The following is a 25285-nucleotide window of genomic DNA, read 5'->3' as shown; positions in this document are numbered from 1 at the left end:
GAAAGAGAGTTGTGCTAGCTGCCACAACCTTCTGCATGTCTGTTTGTAGCGTGGTTCCAATCTAGTGTTTATAAAAAGCATTACTGGAGACTAACCCCTCCAAAATGATGACTGTTTTAAAGACAACAACAGAAAAACTTGGTCTGGTTGACAGTTGAAAAAAAAGTTTTCTTATTAGTTGTCACCTGTCACTGATTCTGTTCTAACAGCAGGATGATGATTACTTTGCCACATTGAGGGAACTGGAAGCAACATTGAGAACAAGAAGTCTATCCCTGGAGATGATGTCTGAGGGGAAGGTTCAGTACAACAGCTACTATCAAGAGTGCTTGTTCTATTTACATAGTTATGGCACTAATCTGGCAATAATAAGCTTTTACATGAGGCATGACTGTATGAGAGAAGCACTGCTTCACTTGTTAAATAAGGTGAGTAATCCAGTGCTCCATCACTTAAAATGAAATCCAGAAAGGAGTTGAGAGGTCTTCAAGGCCAGTTGAAAACAACATTGAATATCACAGCATTCCGGGTGCTTTTATGCACAGGCATTTTTCAGTGTCTTGAATGTTATCACTCAGGCTATCCAGTGACTACTTACAATTTGGTGATAGGAGAAAATAACACAGATCTTTAGGCCTTGTGTTTAATCTCTCTTCCTCATTGTGTTGAAACAGTGACTTCTATGGAGAAGAAAAGTGCACTAGTTTTCCTTTGTAGAGTCACTATTATCAACAGTGCTTTTTTTTTTTTTTCCTGCAGAGCAGAAAATTTGTACCCATTGTTAATACAGTTTAGAATAAGGAAGACTTTGAATTCCAACATGCTGATAACTTGAGACACTTTATCACAGTGACTCTGTCTGTTGGTACTGCTTGTTTCATCAGACGCCTGTGTTTGCACTTCTGGGTGTACTGGAAATATGAGTAAAGGACAGAAATCTAGAAAAGCCAGAAAGTGGTTTCTGAAAACTGTATATAATAGGAGGGCTTGAGAACAACTGGATAATACAGTTTCATTGGTATTTAATGACATTTAAGTTAAGAAACTACTCCAGTGAAGTTCTAGCTTCATTTAGGCTGCTTCTTAGAATGTGCGTTGATATGAGTCCGTTACATTTCCCCCGTTTGAGAGCTGCTAAGTGCGTGTGTGGTTGGGGAAGGAGGAATGATTGGCTTTGTATTTGTATGTTTCTGTGATTGTTTCACTTAATATTTTTTAATCTTGTTGAGAGTGTACAACTGTAAATACTGAATTTCATTATCTTCAATTTGCTTACGAGTTTTGTAATAAGTTGTTGCATAGGCTTTGCTTTCTCATTATGTCATCAATCATTCTGAGCTTGTATTCCAATCTGCATTGCTTTTCAAATGTGTCTTTTATATCACTTTAAAGAAAAGTTGCATGTTTTGCTGGTGGCACAGTTTTGCGAGTTAAGGAGCAGACATTGAAACTACTCTAGAATGACAGTGTAGGCTTTGGGCATGGAGGCCAGTAGTGATCATGTGAACTAGAGAGCAACAGTTATTACCTTAAGACCATAAGGTACTGAGTTTCTGGCAAAACATTTTGCATTTGATTTTTTTTGAATCTTGTTATAAGAAAAAAAAAAAAAGTAATAAGTCCATATCATGTCTTTAAAATGTTTATGTGGGCCAAGAAATAATTCATGCTTCTTTCCACCGTAACATTAACACAGAGTTCTGGATGATGATCAGGGCCCTGGAGAATAAGACATGTAGGAGTAGAATGGCAGAGATAAGGTTTTCTTGTTTGTTTGTGTTCTTTTGTTGTTGTTTTAAATTTGATGAAGAGCAAGCGAGAAAATATCTTGAGTGCTGATTTCAACCATTTTGTGGGTGATTGTGGAAATGGAGTTAGGCTCGTCTCACATGCACAGCACAAGAAGCAATGAACACAGTTTGGAGCAAAGGAAACTCCAGCTGGATACATGGAAAATGGGAATTTGTTTTCTTTTTTAATTTTTATTTTTATTTTGCAATGAGAATATTTAGACATGGGAGCTGGGGCCCAGGGAGGCTGCTGAATTGCCCTATTGGTGATACTCAGAATCTGACTGAACACATCGAGAGGCCACTCTTTGAGCAGGGGTTTGAGCCACATTACCTCCAGAGATCCCTTCCAGCCTGAGTTATATGCTGATTCTGCAGTCTATCACTTGATATTTCTTTTGTATAAGGAAGATCTATGTGTTACAGCTGCTTTGCTTTAAGCTACCTTCCTGATGTTTGTGTAGGAATCCCCATCTGAAGTATTCATTGAAGGGATCTTCATTCCAAGCTATCGAAGTGGAAAGCTGCATATGTTGGAGAATTTGCTGGAAACCATTGATCCAGGGCTGGAGAGCTGGGGGATGTATTTGATTGCAGCCTGCAAATACTTGCAGAAAAAGAACTACTACCACATTCTGTATGAGTTACAACAATTTATGAAGGTAAGATGAGAGTGTTTGCACATATCTTTCAGAGAGATGCTGAATGTTTTCAATCTGTTGTTTATTTACTGTGATATAAGTTTGCATGATGCGCAAGTATGTATTTTCCAATCCTGAAAAACAGAAAGCGTGAGACTGAAGGTGACCTGCTGCATATTTCTGTCATGGATCTGGCACACTGCGGTAGTATTAAGTATTGCTTTAGAGGGAGCATTGTCTGCTTTGTTTGAGCACTTCAGTAGAGACAAGGATTAGAGAACGTGGTTTCCTCTGATGCATCTTAGCAAACAGTATATGTCTTCTAGGATCATGTTCGTGCTGCCATGACCTGCATTAGATTTTTTACTCATGGAGCAAAATCCTACACCGAACTGGGAGGCAAACAGACATGGCTCATAAAGATCAAGGACCATCTCAAAGTCTACCTGCAGGAGGTCTCAAGAAGTTCAGGAAGAAAAAAAATGGTGTACACTTTCCGGAAGAAAATGTCTGCTACAGATGTGTCAAGGTATCTATAAACAGCAAGCTACGTTTTGGTTAAGGGGAAATTCAGACTTTTTGTCGTAATGATTGTGTTTGGGTTGACTTTAGCTAATGCACCCCAGTTGAGCTTGACCCAAATTTGGCTAGCTAGTTGCAATTGTAAGATTCCCATTACTTTTATATTACCAATAATCCTGTAGTTTAAAAGAGCGAAACGTAATACACAGGCAGATATGTTTTACTGGCTATATTTGTTTAAATTTAAATTCAGCTAACAGGTGTCAGACTTGACCAAATCCCTACGTTCAAAAATCAGATTGTAAATTCAGTCATATATCTCTTGCAGTTGGTTTTCCTAGGATTTGCTTTCCTTTCATGTTTTTTAGGCTAGACATTAAGCTTAAAGTTAGCGAGGGAGTGGGTGTGAAGACATCAAAAAGCGGTAGTCATTACTGATTTGGGATCCAGATTCTGGATTCCAGATTACATGGTCTAGTGGCAACGTGACAAGGGGAAGCAGCTCTAACCTAAGAGGAGAGATTTAAGTTAGATTTTAGATCGAAATTTTTTACTCAGTGGGCATTGAGATCCTGGAAAAACAGGTTATCTGGAGGAGCTGTGGATGCCCCCGTCTCTGGAAGCATTTAAGGCCAGCTGGATGGGACCCTGCCATAGCTTGATGGCAAGCCCACCCGCAGCAGAGCTGTTGGAACAAGATGGGCTTTAAGGTCCAACCCGTTCTGTGATTCTCTGAATCACTCTTTGGAATAATACAAACAGAGCTTCCCTGCAGCTTTTATGTCTTGAGTGCACGAATCTATGAAGAATTTATTGCTGTAGGATTTGGCTACAAAAAAGTGAGATAGTCCAACAGTAACTAAAAAAATGACTGTTCAGAAATAAATATGATATTTTGAAATGTGTTAATGGAAGTAGTAAGTTCAAAAATGATAATTGACACTTTCTCTGTTACAAAATCAAGTGAGATTTGTTTTTTTTCCCCTTCTCTAGACACATCAATACAGTTGATCTGCAAATGGAAGTAACTAAGTTTCTGCATCGATGTGAGACCTCAGGAAGCTCTCAAATGGCAGGTTCTTCCTTGCCAACACTGTTTGGAAATAACAACATGAAAATGGATGTTGCTTGCAAGGTATGTACCACTATTTCAAACACAGCATTATTTTTTACCTTTGGTGCTAATGTGGTACACAAGTTGAAACATTGATGGTTGGAGCAGCTTCATGAGCAGATCCCTTGTGCATGTACGCAACCTACAGTTAATGAAGAACTGATATTTTTTTTTCTCCAAGTAGCAGGGAATACTTAAAATACTTAAGCACTGTTGCTCAAAATTCAAGCTCTCAGAAGTAGAGGATCCCAAATACTGATAGAAATGTGTCTTTTGATTGTTTTGAGGCAAGGTAAATAATGCTGCTGTTGTTACCTTTCTTAACTTCAGCTCAGCTTCATCTGTTACTTACCTAGCATTCCACAGTGAATCAATGTAAGGTCTACTGCTATATATTTCCTCCACTTCTTGTTGGGATGGTACGGTTCTCTGTTGAAGTAATTTCACGTCTTTTGTCCTCTAGACAATATCTGTAAATGCAAGCATTATTATTTAACTGTAGGTCACAAAAAAGAGATGTGCATCCTCAGAGTTGTCTGATGTCTTTCTTTTCAGGTCATGTTGGAAGGCAAAAATGTTGAGGAGGGATTTGGGATTGCATTCAGAGTCCTTCAGGTATGGTAGAACAGGTATTACTATTAAAAAATAACTTCCTGTTGTTTTAAGCAGTTGTTTAAGCAAAAGACTTTTTTTGCTAGTTGCCTTCTAATCCACAGAAGGAGAAAATCTCTTACGAGAAAAGTCAGTAGTTCAAGTCTTAAATATGCAGAACAAGGTAGAGCACCTGTCTAGACTGAAAAAAAGAGCACATCTTAGCAGCAGCCATTGCTACTTTTCAGTAAAAGATTGAGCAGTAAGTCCAACTGCTTACCATCTCTTCTATTTTCTTCTTTCCTTTTTTTTTCTTTATTCTTTGTCTTCATAGCTGGATCAGTCTTCAGCTTATCTTTCTTTCTTCATATGAGATATAATTATCAGATGCCTTCAGTTTTCCAGGGTGGCTGCTGTCAAGGCATATAATGGGAGCCTGCTAAGTGAGGTAGAGGTGGGTTGGGTAGGAAAGATCTGTCAGAAGTAGTGAAAGATCTGTCAGAAGTAGTAAAATTGACTTTGCCACCCCGGAAAAGGAGGTGACAGTGTTCTTGTTCTTGAGCAAAGCTGAATTTTAGCCAGCTGATTATAAAGAAACTTTGAGTCAGTCTTGAGCAGTGGTGACTTGAAAATCAGAGGCCACCAAAAGTTTCCTTTTTTTTTTTTTTTTTTTTGGAGCATGTTATGATATTTTATCCTCAGCAGAGATTGTCTTATTTGTATAGAGCTGCTGAGACTATACTGGGAAAACCTGCTGACAGTATTTAACATGTTGCTCTGGTGTTCAACCTACCTCTAGGATTTCCAGCTGGAGGCTACAGAAGTGTACAGCAAAGTGGCCAAGCAGCTGGTGAAGCAGCAAAAGTACAGTGAGATCCGGCAGCTACTCAAGTGTGTCAGCGAGTCTGGAGTTGCAGCCAAGAATGATGGGGATACCATTATCTTAAATTGTCTAAGTGAATTCAAGAACATACCTGCTGAGGTAATTCTGTCCTGCCTTATATCCCTTTTGAAGTGCAATGGGTTGTATACAACATAAGTTACAGGGACTACTCTGCAGTGCCTGTGTTGCCCTTCTAGTGATTCAGATATTCTGGCATGTATTGTTTGAAGGTGAGAGTTGTGCCTTGTTCTTCCTTACACTAACTTGTCTGAGAGAAAAAGATAGATTGCTTAGTGTGCTCCTATGCTGCACTTCCCAAGTGTTTGTGATGGAGAGAGAACCTTTGTCTGTCAGGACCCTGTCGAATGCTTCAAACTGGAGTGGGAGGGGTTGCCTTCAGTGAAGCTTCCCTGGCTAATACAGAGTATGTATGGAAACAGAAACCTTCTGCCTTCATAGGAAGCCTTTTTAGGATTCCTTTTACCTGCCACAGCATGTTTTCTGTCCCAGTGAAGGAAGCATAAGTCACAGAATCTCAGGTTGAAAGAGACCTTGAGAGATCATAGAGTCCAACCCCCCCACTAAACAGTTACCCTGTGATAGGTTGCACAGGTAGGTGTTCACACAGGTCTTGAATATCTCTGAAGAAGGAGGCTCCACAACCTCTCTGGGCAACCTGTTCCTGTACTCTCACCCTTACTGTAAAGTTCTCCTGCATGTTGCTATGGAACTTCCTGTGTTCAAGTTTTAGGCCATTACTCCTTGTCCTATCGCTGCACACCCCTAACTTGAATGGTAGAACTTGTCAGGGGACAAGAGGTTCTCCCAAGAGAACACAAGAGGTGTTCTCTAGGGAGACCCCAGAGACTTGGCAGGCAGAAGAAGCTGTGGTAAAGGGAATAATTAGGCTTTATATTTTCTACATGTGTGGCGGTCGTTGGGATAATGTAAACATCTAGCTGTGATCTCAGCAGCCCTTCCTCTAGGCAGAGCTTTGGTTCCTTAAGGAATAAAAGTTTGCAAACCATTGTCACTTAAATGTGAACACCTTTTCCCTTCTTGGTTACAGGACCTCGATAATCTGATTCAGGATATGGACAGTGATGAAAACAAGGTAAGTAAAATCAGAGTAAGAGGAATTCCTTTAGCAAGAGCTTAAAAGGCCTAGGATACGTGCTCTCTTCCAGCATTTTCTCTCTCATTCTCACTCAAAGGTTTTGAAGGCTACTTTCTAGACTGTAGAAATCAATGAGCTGCTTAAGGCTGCGGTGTTTTCAAGTGTAGAACTGTGAGATGAAGGTATTGATTGATTTTATCCTTATAGTTCTTTGGTAGTCCTTGGGATGAGAGCTAGGCATTACCAAGACTGGAGGAAAAGTATTTCCTTGTTAACTCTGAGGTGGCCATTTCAGCTTACCATTCTTTCAAGATTTAAACTGCTTTCATTGTGGTAAGGAGTTAAATGATAAAATGTATATCAGAATTGAATTTTTTTTCTTAGAGGAAATGAGGCCTGCACTAATTGATTTCTTTGTTAGCTTAAATACCAGCCTGCCAAGCCTCTGGAGAGTTGCATATAAATAAGGAAACTCTGAGTGTGTATTTGTAGATGAAGAGGCTGTGGATCAGAGTTACAGACTTTTGTAGATTCCACATGGCATAACTAAGGAAATAATTTCTCACTCTACTCTTCCTTTTCCAACTGACAAACTTAGTGTTTTATGTAGATTGAAAAATAGGCTTTTAATTCTGCCTTTTATGAATGATTTATTATTGAAATATTCATGTATTAGCTGCTCCAGAAGAACAATAGAAGAGCAATAGAAGACAATGACTATTTTATAATCTTTGCAATGGGGTTATGGAAACAATGCACAAAATAAAATTACTAATGTATATTGGTGATGCTGTAAAAGAGTTTCCATAAGAGACAAATTTAATGAAATACACATCTGTTTATCTTTTACATTGGGATCTACACCATGCAATACTCTGCCTCATGTTATGCTCCTACTGTGTTCTATGATAGGCTCTTGAACGAGATAGTAATCCAGCAAATCCTTGCTTATTGTATTAGCTTACCTTAACTTTCTAATGGAATTCTGCCTGCCCTTTTCCCTCCAGATTCAAGCCTACCTGATGTGCAACAAGTTGCGTTCTGCGTATCTGGTCTCAGTGAGACAGGAGAAGAGCAGAGCAGTGCAGCTTGTCCAGCATGTGCGCCAGCTGGCTGAGAGCAGTGGAGAAGATGTTGTGCACGCCATCTGTACCCAGTGGCTCACAGTGCACCAGCCCAAAATGAGAAATCGACTTGGCCAGGGCAGCAGGAAATAACTGACGTTCACCATCATGCAGAAGGGGAAGACTTCAAGACACCTTAAAGGCATGCAGTGCAGCAATCACTTGGTAAAAGGGAAGTCTTCTAACTTGTGTCAGTAGCAAATGGAAGCTGCTAGTGTGCCTCTGGTTAAAAGGAAGGGAACTAAATTACAAGTGCCAGTAATCTCACAAATAGTCACTACCTCAGGGTGTCTTTCGATCCTCTTTGATTTGGGTAGGGGAAGGGTGGCAGTTTCAAACAGAACAAGCAAGATTTTTTAGGTCTGAAAGAGAGCGCTTGGGTTTTTTAGAAAGGCACTGATCTTTTTCCCTTTTTATTTCTAATCCAGACAACCTGCATAGAGAGAACAGAAAAATCTCAACAGCTCAACGTAGCCTAGAGTATAACACTTTCTGTGATTATGGGTTTCCTTTAAGATTGTTTTCAAGACTGCAGAGATCTTTTACAAAGACTGAAGTTCAGAGATGGTTGTTTTTAAAGCCTCTATACAAACTATTGCTAACTTCTTCCCCCACTCCCACCCACTGCAGTGTGCTCAACTTCTTTTATAGTTTGTTGGACAAAGTACAAGCTTATTCTTCATGGCAGGTTTCTACTTCCCAGTTGCACTGTCTGATATACGTATTGCACTTGAGTCCTTACAAAATGGATGAAATTGTGAGTGGCATATCCTGCAAAGGGCCTACAAAGGGAAAAATCCTTTAAAATAGTTTTTAAAAAATCACCTACCTCTTTCTTTGCTATAATATCCAATAAAATGTTGTGATGCAGCTTTATCACTGAGCAGATGCCAGTGAACTTTAGGTATGGCAGAAAATATGGAAAGATAGAGCTGTGGCAAAATTCAGCAGTCTGTATTCCTGTCACACAGGAATTTTAGTTTTTTTTTTCTTATGAGAATAACCTGTCCCTGTCAGGTACAGCAGAATGCAATAACTAGACATACTGTGTATATTAGAATGCTAGGCTGGAGTGCGTTAGGACGTGTGAAAAGGCAGTATTTTATAGTGCAAGGAATGGAACAGTGGATTCTGTGCTGAACTTGTGTGTGTGGTAAGGTGTTTACTGTGATAAGAAACAGAGCAGAGTTCTTAGGCTTAATCAGCAAACATCTGTGTCATTTCTGCATTGAAGGATGCTGAAAGAAGCAGCTGCTACTCTGCAATGATGATTTGGACATGTGAAATGAGCAGAAGAAAGATAGACAGCAGTAGGACCTTCTAAAAGAAGCAAAACTTGGCCACAAGAGTATGTTTGCAGTTAATTTTTAATTTCATCACGACATGGGAAAAATAGTTCACTTTTGTTAACTGTTTTGTTTAGCATTTGACTGACTTTTGAAGAAACAGAACAGTTTCTGCAAATAGTTTTAGTACATAGAATAACTGAGACTGTCAAGTATGGGTTTTGTAATGTCCCCAAACTCAGTGTAGTGACAGAACAGACTTTGATAGCATTAGAAAGGACTTGCTCCATCCCCTCTGGGTGCTCTGCTGCTACCACCATCTCTCCCAGAGGCGCGCTATTCACTAGAGCAGGGCTAGAAATGTCTCTAAGTCAAGTCATCAGAAATGACCACATTTAGATGTTAGAATCTCCCAATCACAGATTTGCACGATCTCATTAGTGAGCAGTACCAATGAAAGCTGCTTTTGTTTTCCTGGCCAGACTGACCTAGCTTGCCATCAGCTTAGAGCTGTTAGGCTAATCCTAAAACGTGACACTATCCATCTATTTGATGACTTCTAGCTCTCTAACTATGGGGGGAGGTTCTACTGTTCATGGGTATCCAGTTATGCTTTGCTGTAACACTGTTCTGCTCCAGTTCCTTATAGCTGTATAGAGAACAGAGAGCAGAGTTCATCATGCAGACTAGTCAGTTCTGTACCTGCCTTTCCTCTTGACTTCTTTGCACTGTACTTTATGCACTTTATAGTGTTTGTTGTAATTTGATGTTCTTAACCTGGAATTGTAGGGAATGTTTCTCTTACCAGCAGAACCGGAATTCTGATTCTGACCAACTGCCTTTTGTCACGAATAGTGCAATTATCAATGGTTTGAATTTTTGAGCTTCAGAAATGGATTGAGTATTGCCAGTTTAAAAACTTTCTATAGAAATGACCGTGGGCTGTTTACAATGGGGAGGGGGGGAAGGGGGGTGAAAAGGAGAATAAAGTGATATGACTGAAAGTTTCAATATATCGTTTGCTTTTCACCTCAGCATAGCTGAGTCTTTTGTTCTAGATCTGTTTTTTTTTTTTTAATGTGGCTATGTTCACCAGATGAACTACAAGGGGAAGAATTGCTGTCATACCAAAATGTGCCTTTGCTATCATGTTCTCAATACTTAAGAGTAACTGTACTATCATCACCTCTTCAGAGGTCGCCTCGGTAGCTAGCTTGGCTTATACATGTACTCTGGCAGACCAGTAATTCTCTCCAGGCAGCTCTGCAAGTTAATGCAACTCTCCCTTACAATACTCCCTTTAAGGCAGCTAAATGAGCTTAAGCTCTCATTTTACAGATCAACCTATAAAGTATAAATGACTTAGCCAAGGTCAGAGAGGGAGGAGATGGCCCTCTACAGTAATATGTAGTTAGGTCTTATAGTGACTCTAGGATCTGATTCATTTGTTTGAGAAAGACACTGACCTAGAAGGGGAAAACATGGCCTAGATATGCTTTCTGCTTTTTTTAATGGTTTCTGTTGTTCCTGAAAGCCCCTTTGATCAGAGCCTGCATGGTAGGTAAACAATCTACTGCTACAGTGTTGTTGAGAGAGGAAAAAAGGTCAAGCACAGGGAGAAAGAGAAAGGGACTTCAGAATATTAGCTAAAATTATTATTTTTTTACATGAGTAAGGCAATGCAGATATCAGCAAAACCAAGTGAATTGCATCGTTTCTGAAGAATTTTTCTTCAGAAAATTGCTGTAAAAAGGAAATGGCTTTATTTAGTATTGATCAGAGGTAGCATGGGACTGATGTACATGGATAGCTTCTCAGACATCATTAATCATAACATGAGCATTTGCTTCCCAACACTGGCAGTTGGTCACAGGAATGTTCAGACATGGGTCTAAATACTTCTGGATTTTTTTTCCAGAAAAAGATAATCCTGCGAGCTATGGCACTTGTTGAGTTAAGCAGCTAAAAAACCTTTTCAGAAATAATCTTGGATTATGGGTCCCATTATATCAATTTTCACTAGAGCTCCAAGGGAGTAAGCTCATGAGGATATGGACTGACTGAGCTGCCTTTTGACTGTTCAGGCTGGTAGCTGTGGCTAGCCGTGGCCCATAACTGCTCGGATTTTCTTTTTCTGTCCTGTGACTAAACTGACCATAATATCAGGATAGCACTGGCCTCTGCTTCAGCTATTTAGCTCAAGGTAGTTTGCTGTCAGAGCAAATTCAATACTAAAGCCTCAGTGGAAATTGTTGTTTTTCAGTGCAGTTAATTTTCTTTTTAAATAAATCTGCTTTTTTCCAGGTTTGTAAATCACTTAAGTACAGCTTAGATTTTATTAGGACAAGCTTTATACCATCTTTGCTTAGTGTTTCACAGCAGAGATTGTTAACTGTTTTGAATAAAATAACTAGCCATTGCCCAATTTCACCATTCCTGCAAGTTTTAACCTTCCAGTGAGCTGCATTGACAGCTGTGTTCTCAAAAGATGAACCGATCTTACTTCACAGGCTAGAGGTGTTTAGAGAACATGAAAAATAATGCTTGATCCTAGTTAGGCCAGGACTTGTTTCTGAGTGTTTGTGAGCATTTATATTACACGTAATTGCCAGAAACATGAATACTTGTACTCTGCTGTGTCAAATATTAGGAACAAAAAATGACCTTGTAAAGCTAGTTAGTGTCCTAACTTTTTACTATTACCAGTATGGAAAAAGAGACTAAAGCAAAAAGCAACTTTCAATACAGGTGATCTAAAGCTAAGATGATAATCTCCATTTCTATTCTAAAGCCACAGGACAACAGCCTCTAGCTGTTGTGAGTTACCAAAGGTTGGTTGCTCACAGTATTGGTGCTCTAATTCTCCAGCTACAAAAAGGGATGCTTTGCTTTCTAATCTCAATCCTTAAGTGTAACATTCCAGAAATTTATACTGGACTGCATCCACAGAACCATCACAAAGGGCAGCTGAAGTACCAGTGCTCTTAGCAGCAGTGGTCTTCCCAAGAGTAGCATCACTGTGCTCAGCCAGGTACACACAAATGGCTGCACTGCTCAGTCCCACTGGATGCCGAGGAGTTCACAGCTCACATTCCAGAGCTTCTTTGCTGTCTCATCATCCCGACCCCATGGAGATACATATGCTGGCTGGCAATCACTGTAAGAGGAATATTATTATTATTATTATTATTATATTTTTTTAATCAAAGATCTCTACCTGTACACTGAAATGGCTATGATAAAGCGAGGGAATTGCTTTAACCCATGAAGCTTCAAGACCAAGTAAAGAAGGGTAGGGAGGGCGGGAGCTAGATTGGGAAGAATCTTTTCCAGTGGCTTTCCCAGTGGCACCAAAAACTAGCAACTGACTCTAGCTCTATCTGCCATCTTGATGTTTACAGAACTTTATATATATTCTGCTGTATACTCATCACTGTGAGTTCTCATTAGTATTACTACAAAAGGTTGTAAATGCTAACCAGGCTGTGCAGGAGTACTTCTCCAGCAAATTATAACTAAGCTACTCAAACAGACCTTTGTTCTAAACTGGTTATCCGATCCTATTCATCCCACTATATTGCCACTGCATGAAAGGTAAAGCTGCCTCTGAATATAATACTGTAATAACCATATATGGTTTCACATTAATGCCATTTCCATTATCCACTGAACTACAGCCCCTTTCTTCTCAGCTCCTGCAATCAGGCAGTACATTGTCTGCACTGAGGATTGTGCGTTCTCAGCTGTAATGCTAGATGCTGCATGTTACATAGAAATTTAAGAGAACAAATGAAATTGCATCTGATGAAATATAAGATTTCTATCCTTTCTAGTGTTCTTATATCCCAAAAAACACAGTCTCTGATGCTCCTGAAGACTGGCAGGCTGCTTGTTTAATATACATACATTGCCTGGAAAGTTGAAAGGCTTTCAGGCCAATCCAGTGTAAAACCAGGCCTGTGCGAGATTTACTGTGAAAGCTTTTCTTTTCCTATCAAGTTCAAAACTCTGCTTTTTTATTACTTTAAAATCTACCAGACCTTTCTGTACTCTAGTGCAGTACCCCACTTATATTCTCAGGAAAACAGTGAGTCTTGCACAGAAGATTAAGACATCTATTTATATATTCAAGTCCGATTAGGATAAACAAATACCCAAGCGAAGATCGAAGTCATTACAGAGTCTAATCTGGTTGCTTATCACAAGAAAGGAGAGCTCTGAAAAGAAGCAAAGGCTCCAGTATTGCGATTGCAAAGGCAACAGTATTTTGGGGGGGGGGGGAAAAAAAACTATGTTAATTTCCTAAATACAGTATTGTTATACTGCTCTACAGCCAGCAAGAAGCTGACATACACAGCTAAAGGAAACTGCTGAAATTGCAGTTTCCAAATTTAGGATGATGACGACGTAAACTGTATGGAGCTGTAGCTTTATTAAGAGAAAAGGCATGATTATACAGTGTCCTGGAGTAGCTGAAAGGAAATTAAGAAACAGTCAGGTTTGTAGAGAGAGCTACAACTAATAGTTTGCAGGCAAGAGTGATAACCATCCCAGCAGGAGTCTCTTGTAATTGATGGTCTGTCACACTGGAGAATCAAGTTATTTTTGTCATGTGCCTGTCCTGAAAATCTTACCTCCTAGCTCTGCAGCACCACTAGACCTCCCCTCTCTTTGGGTGCACAGGCCCTTTATGCTCCAACAGTGTAAAACTAAACTGATCTCTCCCTGACTGCCTTAAGTGACCTCATTAACTAAACAGCTGTGCTGAAGACTGAATTACTGCAATCTAAGGATTAGAGCACTACAACTGTGACAGCCTTTCCTGCACTTGGAGTCCAGTAATATTCTTGGCATGAAAAAAAGTGTTGCATAGGTCAGGGATCCCTTCTAATGCAGTATCATCTTCAAGAAATCTAGAAAGGATAATGCTCTAGTATTTCTCTCACCCTCATTCCAGTAAGATTGAGTTATACCAACCACTTATGTAGTGTCTTCTTAATAATGACAGTAATACTCATTTTCTCAGATAGTGAGGTTTCCTTCCATGGTACATCACTCCATCAGCTTGCACCCACCTGAAATATTGTCCTGTCACAGATTCTAGCTCCTCTGCTACTGCACAGTACACACTGGTCTGAGCTCCTTCCCAGGGAGTCTTCAAGAAGAATGAGAATATCTTCCACAGCCACGTCATTACAAATGAGTGCCGGACCAGCTCAGAATGGACAGAGCCAGGATGGAGAGAGTTTGCTGTGACTTTAGTGCCTATGGTAAAAGAAAGTAGCCCAGGACAAAATGAATGCCTCAGATTGCCTTTAAACAATGGACTAATATCTTCCTCAATTCCACCTGCAAACATTCTGCAACTTACAGGAGAACTGCTGTGGATAAAGGGAAGGGAATATTAGTGAAATTCCTAGTGCTACTGCTTTCTGGAGCACTCCCTTGTCCCTTCCAAACAGTGCTGTCACTACATGTCTTCTGCACAACAGTGTACCAAGGAGCCTGATGCTCAAACAGCAGCAATTTCTATTGGGCTTTAGACAGCAAGAGATTTCTTTGACTTACTGTACTACAATTAGAGAAGACACTGCTTAAGTTTACAAAAAGGACTGAATAACAAGGCTGATACATATGTTGTAACTTAAGAGATAGTGTCTAGCCCTGTGTTCTGTTTTACAGGCCTTCACCACTGAAGGCAGCTACAACTGCCTTAGTTTGTCCACAGCAGATTGCAATTCGAAACAAGTTCAATTCCTTTGTTGTTGTTTTTCCCTCTTCAAATTCTACTCGCATAGCACAGCTGTGTGCTCAGATGCAGCCAGTTTTTGACAAATGCCAAATTAAAATCAAATCCATTCAACTGTGTCAAGGCAACTGACCTCCCATGCCCTGTTGCTGTTAAGACAATTAGTGCTTTAAGTTTCCTAGTTCCACGGATGAGATACTTTTTTCCTTCCAACAAAGAGCTGTCAGTGACCCTTGTCTCAAACCATTTCATTTTTGCACAGGCATTTTTTTCAACCCATCCTCCTCACCCACACTGCTCAAAAGCCAAGGAAACCACTTCACTCTCTGCTGGGACTTGCCTTGCAGCCGCCTTGCCAGCTCTCGGGTGAAAAGGACATTGGCCAACTTGCTGTGACAGTAGGCGAGGCCACGATTGTAGCTCTTCTCACCATTGAGGTCGTGAAAGCGGATTCGGCCTCCGTGATGAGCCAGTGAGGACACGTTCACAATGCGGGATGGTGCAGACTGCTTCAGGCGCTCCAGTAATAAGAAGGTTAAAAGAAAATGACCTGGGGGTGAGAAGAAATTCAGTTCTTCTCTGAAGGGTTTCCCCACTGGAATCACAAAGTACTTTCAATGTGCTGATGACGAGCTATAGCTTTCCTCCTTCCATTCTACCACAAGAAGGAAAAATGAAAGCACCTGGAAGCGGGATTTCCCACTGGCATTTTTCCAGAAATATGAAATGAAAACCTGACTCCACTGGCCTTACCAAGATGATTGACTCCCAGGTGCATCTCAAAACCATCGGCTGTCTTGGAGTAAGGGCATAACATTACCCCAGCATTATTAATGAGGATATGGAGTTCCTTCTCTTCTGCAAGAAAGAAAAAAAGACATCAATCATTAAATACAGAGATGGAATACAGACAGACACAAGCCAGACAAAAACGAAAACCAATGCCCAAGTTGCAGCCACACTGCCTCTGTAAAATAAGGATAACCACCAACTCGCCCATGGCCTCCGGCAAGCCCCTGCTATGAACCACAACAGCCAACATGGCACAGGATGCATGGGTCAGGAATCTGATGTTAGCTAAAAATCCCAAGCACCAGAACAGAACCCCCTTCTTGCCTGAAGACACCAACAATAACGGAGGGTGGAGCTGCCCTCTCATTTTTCTGCCTTTGCTCAGAATAGACATTGTTGCACAGAACAATTCCAGATACCACAAATGAAATCCATACAACAAAGGAGAAGATGCTTTCATAGTCACATCAGCAGCATGCAGCATTGTACAACACCCTCAGTTTCTGCCTTTAAAACCCGTGATATGCATGTGGTCACAAAGGAAGTCAACAGCAGTGTAGGAACAGAGCAGGGCAATACTCTTCCCAAGGTATGCTCTCTTGTACCCCTTCTTTAGCTCCAGAGAGCAGACAGCAGTTGCTGGCAAAATATGCATACTGAAAAAAAGGACCCAGAGGTCTTACCTGCTAGAAAGCTGTTAGCAAACTCCCGGATGGACCTGGTATCAGCCAAGTCCAACTTTTTCACAATGACTTCCTGATTGTCTGTCTCAGCTCGGATTTCACGTGCTGCAGCTTCTGCTTTTGCTATGTCTCTGCAGGCAACAATCACCCTCGCACCTGCAAGGAGGAAAAAGCAGAACACAAGCAGATGTCACTGGGAGCACACTGCATGGCCAGGGCTGTGACAAGGGCTGGCCACTCAGCGCTTACAATGTTTTGTTTCCTATGGAACTGACTTCAGTCCAGGAGAGAAGCTGACAAGCACAAAAACTCTTCTCATAGACTGTTAGCTCCAGACCTGTTTTCAGACCATGAAAATGCACGTCTGAAGTGCCTCTGTCCAGCTTCTCGCAGGTCAGGTAAGTGCACTGGAGCCCTGGTATGGCCAGTTTGTACATGTGCTACTAGGGCCTATAGCACACAGAGATGCTTGGACTTCAGCCAGAGCAATTTCTAACATGGGTAGTTTCATTGCCTTGATAGTTACCAAAAAGCATTTAAACTAATTTTGAAATGTGAGTAACTGAAACACACAGCAGCAGATCTGAGCCATTTCCCAGCCCCAAACAAGGAGAGCCCTGTGACTCCAGGCACTTGCCTGGTCCTCTCCAAGCGGCCATAGTGCTGAGTATTTCCACATGCTGAGACACAGTGTCTGAGCTCAAGCAGTGAAGGCAGCTGAGAACTGGGGAACTGCACTTCAGGAGTTACAGCCCTGTCTGAGGGAACTTCAGAAGGCGGCTCTTAGATAGAAGCACAGCCCCAGGCTCAGTAACTCCGGGGACCATCAGGCTCCGCACCACAATACGTGGTGCCAGATCACATCAGTTCCAATTAGCACCGTCTCTTCCAACTGCGGTTAAGGCAGGAGAAGGGATTAGCCCCCGCTGCGGGGCACCGACTGCGCAGAGGGAATCACGCCGTGATCCGACCTTGGGCGCAGAGGGGAGAGCCGCACCCGCTCGCAGCGTGACGCCGACTTGCCTCTCCGGGCGAGCTCCCTGGCGGTCTCTTTCCCGATGCCGGTGTTGGCGCCCGTGATCACCGCCACCTTCCCGTCCAGCCTGGCCGCGGACCTGCACCGCCCTCCGGCCACGTACCGCCTGCAAGAGAGCGGCGGGACTCGAGGGCGGCTCCGTCTTCGCCAACATCTCGGGCACCGGGGCACGGCCGGCCCGGGCCCGCCGCGACGCCCCGCTCCGCCCGCACCGGTGGGGCCACGGCTCCCATTGGCTGCCAGCGGGGCGCCGAGCGCCGCGTCCAATGGGCTCCGCGCGGCGCCGTGGGGCGAACCCGGGCCACGGGCGCCCGACCGCCCCGTGCCGCGGCTGCCGCCGGCCCCTCGACGGGAGCGGCGCGAGTAGTCGGCTGTCGCCACTCAGACACCGCCGCCGGAGCGGCGCTAACAAAAAAGCCCTTTGTATTTCTCCTCCCCCCAAGCAAATTGCCGAGCGAAGCAGCCCAAACGCGAACCCCGGCGGCACGGAGCCCCCCGCGCCGCTCCCCCAGCGCCCCGCACCTGACGTAGGGCGCTGCCGCCAGCATTAGGAGGGGCACGGACACGGCGGCGCCCAGCACCGCGCCCCAGCAGCTCGGCATCGCCACCGCCGGCTCCATCCACGCCGCGTCCGCACCGATCGCGCCCGGAAGAGCCGAGCCCGCCCCACTAGCGAACAGTGGGCGGTGGCCGCGCGTGAGGCGGGCCGAGGGCGGGCCGGAGCATCCTGAGGCGGGGCCGCCTTGCGGCCGTGTGCAACTACAGTTCCCAGCGGGCAGCGCGCTGCGAGGCCCTCGCTCCGCCGCGGCTGCCCCGGTGCCGCCCGCCGTCAGGGAGCGCGTGGACGCCGCGTTGCGCAGGCGCGGGACCCCGCGGCGGATGGCGGAAGCGCGGCCGGGTAGCTGCGCGTAGCCCCGAGTCGGCGGGAGGCGGCCGCTCGCCATGGCGATCCGCGGCCCCGCGTCCTCGGAGCACCTGGAGCGGCTGCACGAGATCTTCCGCGGGCTGCACGGGGAACTGCGGGCCGTGCCGGAGCGGCTGCGGGGCGGTGCGGCGGGTGAGGCGGGGCGGCTTCGTCTCGTCGCTTTTGTCAGCTTCGCGGAGGCTTCGTCCGCGGCGCGCGGGAGTACCGCGGTACGGTGAGGCGGTGAGCCTCCGCGGCCCGGCCCGGCCCGGCGCCGCCCGAGCCGCGGGGCTCGTCTGAGCGCGCTCCTAGCGTCCGGGCTTCGCTTACGCTCTCGGCTGCGGGCTTAGCGTACAAGGAGAAGTAACCGCGGAGGGCCGCCCCGCTACGGGAAGCACCGCCTGGGCGTGAGAGGAGCGAGGGCAGCGGCGCTGCAGCAGCGCGGCCCTCAGGCCGCCCGGTCGCCGGGCCGGCCTCCTTCTGCGCCTCGAATGGGTCCGTGCCGCATTTGGGTATAAAGTCATAAACCTGAGAAACAGCGGTATGCTCGGAGTACGGCAGTCTGTGTGCTCAGTGACACCAGGCTATGAGTATTGCAACATTTCACTTCTTTTCCCAGTTTCAATCTAATACCGAGTTAAGTTCAGGGTCGCCATCCTTGTCATTTCCAGAAAGTACAGCAGGAGAAAGACTTTCAAAAACTGCGAGTCACAGCTTTCAAGAAGAGCATGGCAGAAGGAAGAACAGGCTGCCCAGAGAAACTGTGGAGTCTCCTTTTCCAGGGGTATCTCCTGAATGCTTTCCTTTGCGACCTACAGGGAACCTGCTTTAGTAGGGGGTTGGACAGAGTGATCCACCGAGATCATTTCCAAACCCTACAGTTATGTGATTCAAAGCTGCCTTTATTTTGCTGGCAATCACCAAGAAGGAAAAGCATAAAGGAAGGCATGCCCTTTTGTGGAGAAGTTTGATCTGGGCATCATTTCCATTAAATTAGTGGGAGGTGGTTGCAGGGAAGGGTGAGTTTTTTTGCTGCCTTGAAATGCAAACTCAGCCCTGTTGTTGGGAAAAGAATGGGGAAAGTCCACCCTCACACGCATTGAAAAAATGCCCCAGAACACTTGAGTTTCAAAGAACAGAAATTTCCTTGCAGAAAAGAGGGTGATCAGTTTTGTAGAAAAAAGTAAACCTTTGCCAGGTCTCTGGATCTGTGATATTCCCAAACAAGGAACTTTCAGCAGTGGCTTTAAACAGAATATGAAGAGGCAGCAATTTCTTCCATGCTTGAAGATCATAAACAGACTACAAATTGATTTTTGGGACATACTTTGAAATGTTAATATGATGGATTTATTCCTCAAATTTGTGGCTGAAAAAAGAACACTGCTTTGGAAATGTTATCTCATTTTCTGTGAACAAGATTATAAATTCTAAGATCTGGAACCAAGCGTTTTCTTCCTTCCTAACTTATAAGAAGGCATTTTAAACAGCATCAATCAGTTTCGACTGTAGATGCTGTCCTCTGAGCAAATAGCTGTCTTTTTCAACTGATTCTCATTCAATTGATTGAAATGAAATTTCACAGATGTTGATGAACACGTGGGTGATGTTTCTGTAGCTGAAGTGCAGTGTTGTACCGATCCAACTGGGGTCACCCAAAGAGGGTAAAATACCACTTTAGGTCTCATTTGGTTTGAGACAGCAACAGTTGTTCTAAGAGGACACTGTATTCACCAAAGGAGTTAGTTAAGTTACCTGGACGAACAGAATAGTGACTTTAGAAAGTTGTTTGTTGTTGTTGTGTGCCCATGTCCTCGCTACCGAAGTGGCAGTTCAAGCAGTTGCATCAGCACAAACATACATGGCAGAAAGGGGGAGGAGCTGAGGGCAGTCAATTTAGGAACCCCCGAAGTCAGCATTTCCTGCAGCGTGAAACTTATTCTGTCTTAAGTGCACTAAAGGTCAAGCTCAGGAGCTTAATGGGGGTTTGAACTGAAAGGGAAGGGCCCTGGTGTGGGCATGGCACATCCACAAGATGAGCTGTTTTTAAGTGTTCTGGTCAAACAACCAATGTCATTCCTGAAAAGAGAAGTATTTGGACAACCTGATCTGGTGTATTGATGGTGTCTTTAATCTCAGAGTGCTCTGTAGGGTGCTTGTCTTGTTTGAGTGGTTGTTTTTAAAGGACTGGTCTGCAAGGATGCAAAAGCCCAATTTGCTGGAAATCAAAATTTCAAGTTCTGCTCTAATTTTGCCTGGGCTTATCTCACGTGTTGCTTTCTCTTCTGCAGAGGAGAAGAAAAAGTTAATTCGGGAGTTTGATGAGAAACAGCGCGAAGCAAATGAAACGGTAAGCTTAAGTCTGGAATTGTGGCCTTTCTGGCCAGCTAAAATGTTGATTGTCTTAGAATGGACAATATCCCAAGTTTTACTTTAATGTTCTTATGTTGGCAGACAAATGTTGTATTTTTTAATTTATTTGATTCATTGGTGTGATTAATATGTCTGCATTTGTATATAGAGAGATGCAGACAAGTACTCTCACTTCTTCTGTCCAGTCCTCTGGATATTGCCTTCCCTTTGTTGAACAAAAGAGAGTGGTAGAGCTGCAGTTAAAATTGCTGGACACTGCAGACAGGACAGACAGGGAATCTGCTTTATGGTTTTTTTGTTGTTTGATGTTTCTTTGTTTTTTGCTGCCTTACCTGCACATTAGTGTTAGCCCACGTTTTTCTGCAGTTTTTCTGGTGAATGGCCAAATGTCAGGGACCTTAAATGTTTGCAGACTCTGTTGTATGGGCTTCCTGGGCAGCAGGTGACATGGGACAGAGCGAAAAAACCCAAGGACTTGTCTTTCTAGACAAAACTGCGTCATGCTCTGTTTTCTTACTGATGTGCTCCTATGCTGACTTCTAGCTCGATGAGGGTTGTTTGCTTGTTTTGTTTTACCTCAACACTTGCAACAGAAATCTCCTCTGGCTCTTCCTAGGAGAACTGTTTCTGATAGGTTGCGCATTTATTTTTATGTTACTCACTTGCACTTCCGTACAGCTGTTTGCAGTACCAGATGGTTCTTGATGTACTCTGTCAGTACTCATGTACTGAAAAGTTGTGCTTTCAAAGCTATGCTCTTTCCCTTTTAGTAGGATAAAGTTTGGTTGAATATTTGAAGTGCATCTTAATAGATCTGAAAACAAATCTCTTACAGTGAAAGTAAAGCAAGTACCAATGGAAATGGCAGACTGAGGGTGGGTTTGAGTCACAGCTGGACTGGACTTTTGAGGCGTATCTGTGTAGATTCTGCCTCATACTGGGAGACAGAATTAAGTGTTGTGAATCCGCAACAGCTACCACCAAAAGTTGATGTGATAATTAATGCACCCAAAATCTCAGAGTATGTAGATCCAGTAGACAAACTCAGTGTGTGAGCTGAGCAGCTTGCCTACCTGTGCGGTAGATGTACAGTGTGATCTGATATCTACTCTCCAGATGCTTAAAAGATATGAAAGTGTGATCTGGGAGTTTTGAAGTTACAGAGTAACAGAGTTTCAAAAAATATCAGTCTTTAACTTTGACAGTGAATTCTTTTTCTTGAGGCACTGTACAGCTGAAACCCCAGGTGGGTTGAACTATGTTGGGAGAGTGGTGTGATACTGGGTGAGGGGCATGGGGTTAATCCTTCCCCCTCACACCCCGTATCACATAAGAACATGTGAATCCCTTCATCTAGTGATGAGTTCTGGGTACAGCTGCTCATAAGAATAAATATGGTGCTGTAAAATAAATTTTCTTTCCTTTAAGCTCCGGGAAATGGAAGAAGAACTGAAGTATGCTCCTCTACCGTTCCGCAATCAAATGATGAGCAAAATCCGGGCATACAGAAGGGACCTCTCCATGTTCCAGAGGGAGATAAGAAGCACAGATTTGGGAGTGGGCCCCGGAAGTCAAGGGGATATGAAATACGGAATCTTTTCCACAGAAAATGAACTGAGTGTGAGCATCTGATAGAAACTGTATTTAAACCTTCTGTGATTGTTTACAATAATGTTTCAGTGTTTCTACTTTAATTCACTTGCTTTCTTGTATAACTGTCTGTGTATCTGTGTGTGTAACATGAGTATCTTGGGAAGGAGAAGAAAGGCCTAGAACTCGCAAGAGAGCTTTTCTGTTCTAAAACACAGATACAAGTGTAATCAAAACGGTAACGTGGTTGATCACCTATGCAAGGTATGTTTAAGAGACTTGTTAAGGGTACTGAAATACTTTATTTAATCACTGCCCTGATGAGGAGAACGGTAAGCTGATCTCAGTTTTAACTCTGAAAAGGGATGAAAGTCACATACACTGTATAGGTTCTTCTGTAGTGTCTTCTCTTAAGCAATCTCAGGGTTTTTTTAATACTTCCTGGTAACTATTTAGTCTTTCTCTGTATTGTACAGTTAAACATACGTTATTTTTCAGACTAATCTGCAGTCACAGAGGGTGCTGCTTCTCCAGGGAACAGATAGTCTGAACCGAGCCAGTCAGAGCATTGAGCGCTCACACCGGATTGCTGCTGAAACAGATCGGATTGGCACTGATATCATTGAAGAACTTGGGGAGCAGCGAGAGCAACTGGAACGCACCAAGAGCAGGGTAAGTGGAGAACCTGTGGGCAGTGTGCTCACACAACCCAGGGTTAGCTTAGGGGGAAATGTATGCCAGTCATTGTACTCGGAGACACCCAGATGTGGTGAGCCGGTTGACGCTTAAACATACCAGAGGCTGCCACATTGCTGTGTTGTGCTCATAAAAGGAACATCTTCCTCTAGACTGGCCCAAAACATCTGCTACTGTGTCTGTGCAAGGCCGGGTGATTAAACCCATCTACTGCTGCTTAAAAATTTAGCATTGCTGGAAAAACTACTGATCTAAAAAATGCTAGGGAATTGCCCACCACATAAGATTAACAGTAAAGGTTTAGATCTGGGAGACATAAGTTCCTTTAATTAAATGAAATTTAATGGCAGCAGTTAACACTAACCTTGCAATATTTGTACGTTAGCTGAGGCAACAGTTTGGTTCATTTCTGAGCGTTACCAAGCTGAAATGGATCATCCATTAACAGTACAGTGGTCAAATCCATTGGGTCACACAGGCCTGTCAGAGCAACATGTTTATTTTCTTTGCTGGAAACTTAATTGCTTTTCAAACAGTTCTAGATACACACTAGAGGAGAACATGCTGATAACAGATGGTAATTGTATTGACAACTAGATTAATTAAACCGATTTAATAAAAGGGCCTCATACCAACTTTGTAATAATTATAGGTAGAGTGTTTGCAAATTTCATGAAATCTTTGTGTTTACTTAAAGGAATATATCCCTGTCAGTCTTATTTCTGCCTTATGAAGGAGACAGCTATTCCCTTTGTACTGTGCCCAGAGAGCTGTGTTGTCTCTGAATTTTGAGAATATATAGTTAATGTTGAACACATATGTTGGTGTTTAAATGTTACAATTAAGAATTGCATTTACATCTTTAGAACCGTATGTTTTTTCAAGTGGCAAATAACTTTTCTTTCTTCTTAGTTGGTGAATACAAGTGAAAACTTAAGCAAGAGTCGTAAGATTCTGCGTTCCATGTCCAGGAGGTGAGTAGCACCTGACTTAGAATGGTGCAGTGTTCAGAAGGTCGTGTTGTTGCTTACCAGTTTATGAAAAAAAATACTATAGTGTTAACTGGAACTCTGGGGAGATTTTAGGGCATGTGCAAACAGATTGTGTGGTGTGCTGATGCTAATTTGTATTTTTTCCTCTCTGGTAATTACTTAATGGAATTGTAGCTGAGTGAATTCTACTGAATTTGTGCTGCGAATTATTTGTATCCAGTTTTATTAAGATAATACTGGGGTTACAACAAGCAGGCATGATAGACTGTAGTGATGGGAGGGATTTTGACTAAATTACTGTCTATTTCTAAAGGTAATTTTTGAATAGTGTTTATTGGTTGGCAGATACTGTGCCATAAATCACTGCAGCATTAAGTGATTTAGATGTCTGATGACAGAGACAAATCCGTTTAGCCCGCAGGAATGCCTTAGCATAGCTAGATTGTTATTTGAGAAAGGCTGAGCTTGACCCTACTCTGTGTTGATGACTAAAGCCTTGGTTGCTTAAGAGTATTTATGGTTTAATTGTGTGGTTTAATTATTCTCATAAACCAGTTCATGGAATATTTTTTCAGTAGGTACTTATGGTCTAACAAGCTTTTTCCTTTATACTTACCCATAATTTTCTTTAGCAAGAATTTTCAAAGGGAAAAGTACATTAATTTGAGATTTTTAATCTTAATTCAACTGCGTAGTTTCAATTAAAATTAGCACAATATAGGATTTAAAGCTGCAGCAATTCAACTTAAATATTCCTTTGTGCTTAACTGAATAAACAGGCACACACAGAGCAGGATGCTTTGCCTTACTGGGGAATGGGGGCAGGAAGAAAAGAACAGAACTACAGTTATTGAAATAAAAGATGGAATAGAAAATTTCAGGAAAAATTAAATGGGCAAACACTAAGCTTGCCTTCTTGCTTGTTAAGTTCTATTTAAAATAGTACTAGCTGAAAGAGGGAAGCTACTTTTTGAAGGTAAGAATCAGCTTTTTTATTATAAAAACAACCTTGGATTATTTGTGTTTTTTATTATTTTTTAACTCTAGAATAGCCACTAATAAGTTGTTGCTGTCGATCATCATCATCCTGGAACTAGCCATCCTAGGAGGTGTGGTCTACTACAAGTTCTTTCGCAGTAGATGAACCTTTGTGACTTTGTTTTCCACTGCTGAGGAGTAGGATGGGATGTCTTCCCTGTGACTGTCTAAAACTGAACTATCTCATGAGACACGTGCACTGCTGAAACTGTCCTGACACGGGAAAGACAGTGAAAGGAAGTAAAATACAGAGACAGAATAGCAAACTACCGGTGAGATTACAGAGAAGGTAATAAATATTTTATTGCCTCAATTTGTATATACTTAACTAAATGAATAAATCTTCATATGTAATACAGTAGCC

General features: G+C 42.8%; 3 protein-coding genes across 9 annotated transcripts in view; 2 read left to right on the top strand and 1 right to left on the bottom strand.

Moving 5' to 3' along the window:
* Positions 1-10072, top strand: part of ZFYVE26 (zinc finger FYVE-type containing 26) — a 44297-nt gene extending 34225 nt beyond the window's left edge. For 4 of the 6 annotated variants that reach the window (XM_085224984.1, XM_010711549.4, XM_085224983.1 and 1 more), the window contains 8 exons: positions 210-428; positions 2255-2452; positions 2758-2960; positions 3947-4088; positions 4623-4682; positions 5458-5640; positions 6611-6655; positions 7666-10072. In XM_085224984.1, coding sequence (XP_085081110.1) covers positions 210-428; positions 2255-2452; positions 2758-2960; positions 3947-4088; positions 4623-4682; positions 5458-5640; positions 6611-6655; positions 7666-7875 — 1260 coding nt within the window. In that variant the 3' untranslated portion in view covers positions 7876-10072. Of the gene's footprint in view, positions 1-209; positions 429-2254; positions 2453-2757; positions 2961-3946; positions 4089-4622; positions 4697-5457; positions 5641-6610; positions 6656-7665 lie in introns of those variants that run through there. The other 2 variants (XM_085224982.1, XM_085224985.1) reach the window with 2 other exon arrangements.
* A 736-nt stretch (positions 10073-10808) lies between these two features.
* LOC100540846 (retinol dehydrogenase 12-like) lies at positions 10809-18030 on the bottom strand. Its single transcript, XM_085224987.1, has 7 exons — positions 17851-18030; positions 17316-17434; positions 16293-16448; positions 15571-15675; positions 15158-15367; positions 14144-14333; positions 10809-12225 (listed from the first exon to the last, which is right to left on the bottom strand). The coding sequence occupies exons 1-7, from the start codon at positions 17946-17948 to the stop codon at positions 12123-12125; spliced, it is 981 nt and encodes a 326-aa protein (XP_085081113.1). The 5' UTR covers positions 17949-18030; the 3' UTR covers positions 10809-12122.
* A 111-nt stretch (positions 18031-18141) lies between these two features.
* VTI1B (vesicle transport through interaction with t-SNAREs 1B) lies at positions 18142-25282 on the top strand. 2 transcript variants are annotated; one of them, XM_085224992.1, is made up of 6 exons: positions 18142-18385; positions 20524-20582; positions 22034-22225; positions 22694-22867; positions 23804-23865; positions 24931-25282. In XM_085224992.1, the coding sequence occupies exons 1-6, from the start codon at positions 18271-18273 to the stop codon at positions 25025-25027; spliced, it is 699 nt and encodes a 232-aa protein (XP_085081118.1). In that variant the 5' UTR covers positions 18142-18270; the 3' UTR covers positions 25028-25282. The 2 variants fall into 2 exon arrangements, with proteins under 2 accessions (XP_085081118.1, XP_085081119.1); XM_085224993.1 differs by lacking the exon at positions 18142-18385 and adding an exon at positions 18435-18727.
* Positions 25283-25285: the final 3 nt, after the last annotated feature.

This window comes from Meleagris gallopavo, chromosome 5 (assembly GCF_905368555.1).
Source record: "Meleagris gallopavo chromosome 5, MGAL_WU_HG_1.1, whole genome shotgun sequence".
NCBI classification, from domain to species: Eukaryota; Metazoa; Chordata; class Aves; order Galliformes; family Phasianidae; genus Meleagris; species Meleagris gallopavo.
This window is presented reverse-complemented; position numbering and strand designations above follow the sequence as displayed.

Bases quoted from the DNA above. Each gene is read 5' to 3' on its own strand.
- LOC100540846 (XM_085224987.1), bottom strand. From the start codon at position 17,948: ATGGAGCCGGCGGTGGCGATGCCGAGCTGCTGGGGCGCGGTGCTGGGC. The intron at 14,334-15,157 runs GCAAGTCCCAGC...CTTTTACCATAG, and splicing joins GCTGGCAAGGCGGCTGCAAG to GCACTAAAGTCACAGCAAAC. The intron at 12,226-14,143 runs GTGGGTGCAAGC...TTCCTCTTACAG, and splicing joins GTGACAGGACAATATTTCAG to TGATTGCCAGCCAGCATATG.
- VTI1B (XM_085224992.1), top strand. From the start codon at position 18,271: ATGGCGATCCGCGGCCCCGCGTCCTCGGAGCACCTGGAGCGGCTGCAC. The intron at 22,226-22,693 runs GTGAGCATCTGA...GTTATTTTTCAG, and splicing joins CCACAGAAAATGAACTGAGT to ACTAATCTGCAGTCACAGAG. The intron at 22,868-23,803 runs GTAAGTGGAGAA...CTTTCTTCTTAG, and splicing joins TGGAACGCACCAAGAGCAGG to TTGGTGAATACAAGTGAAAA.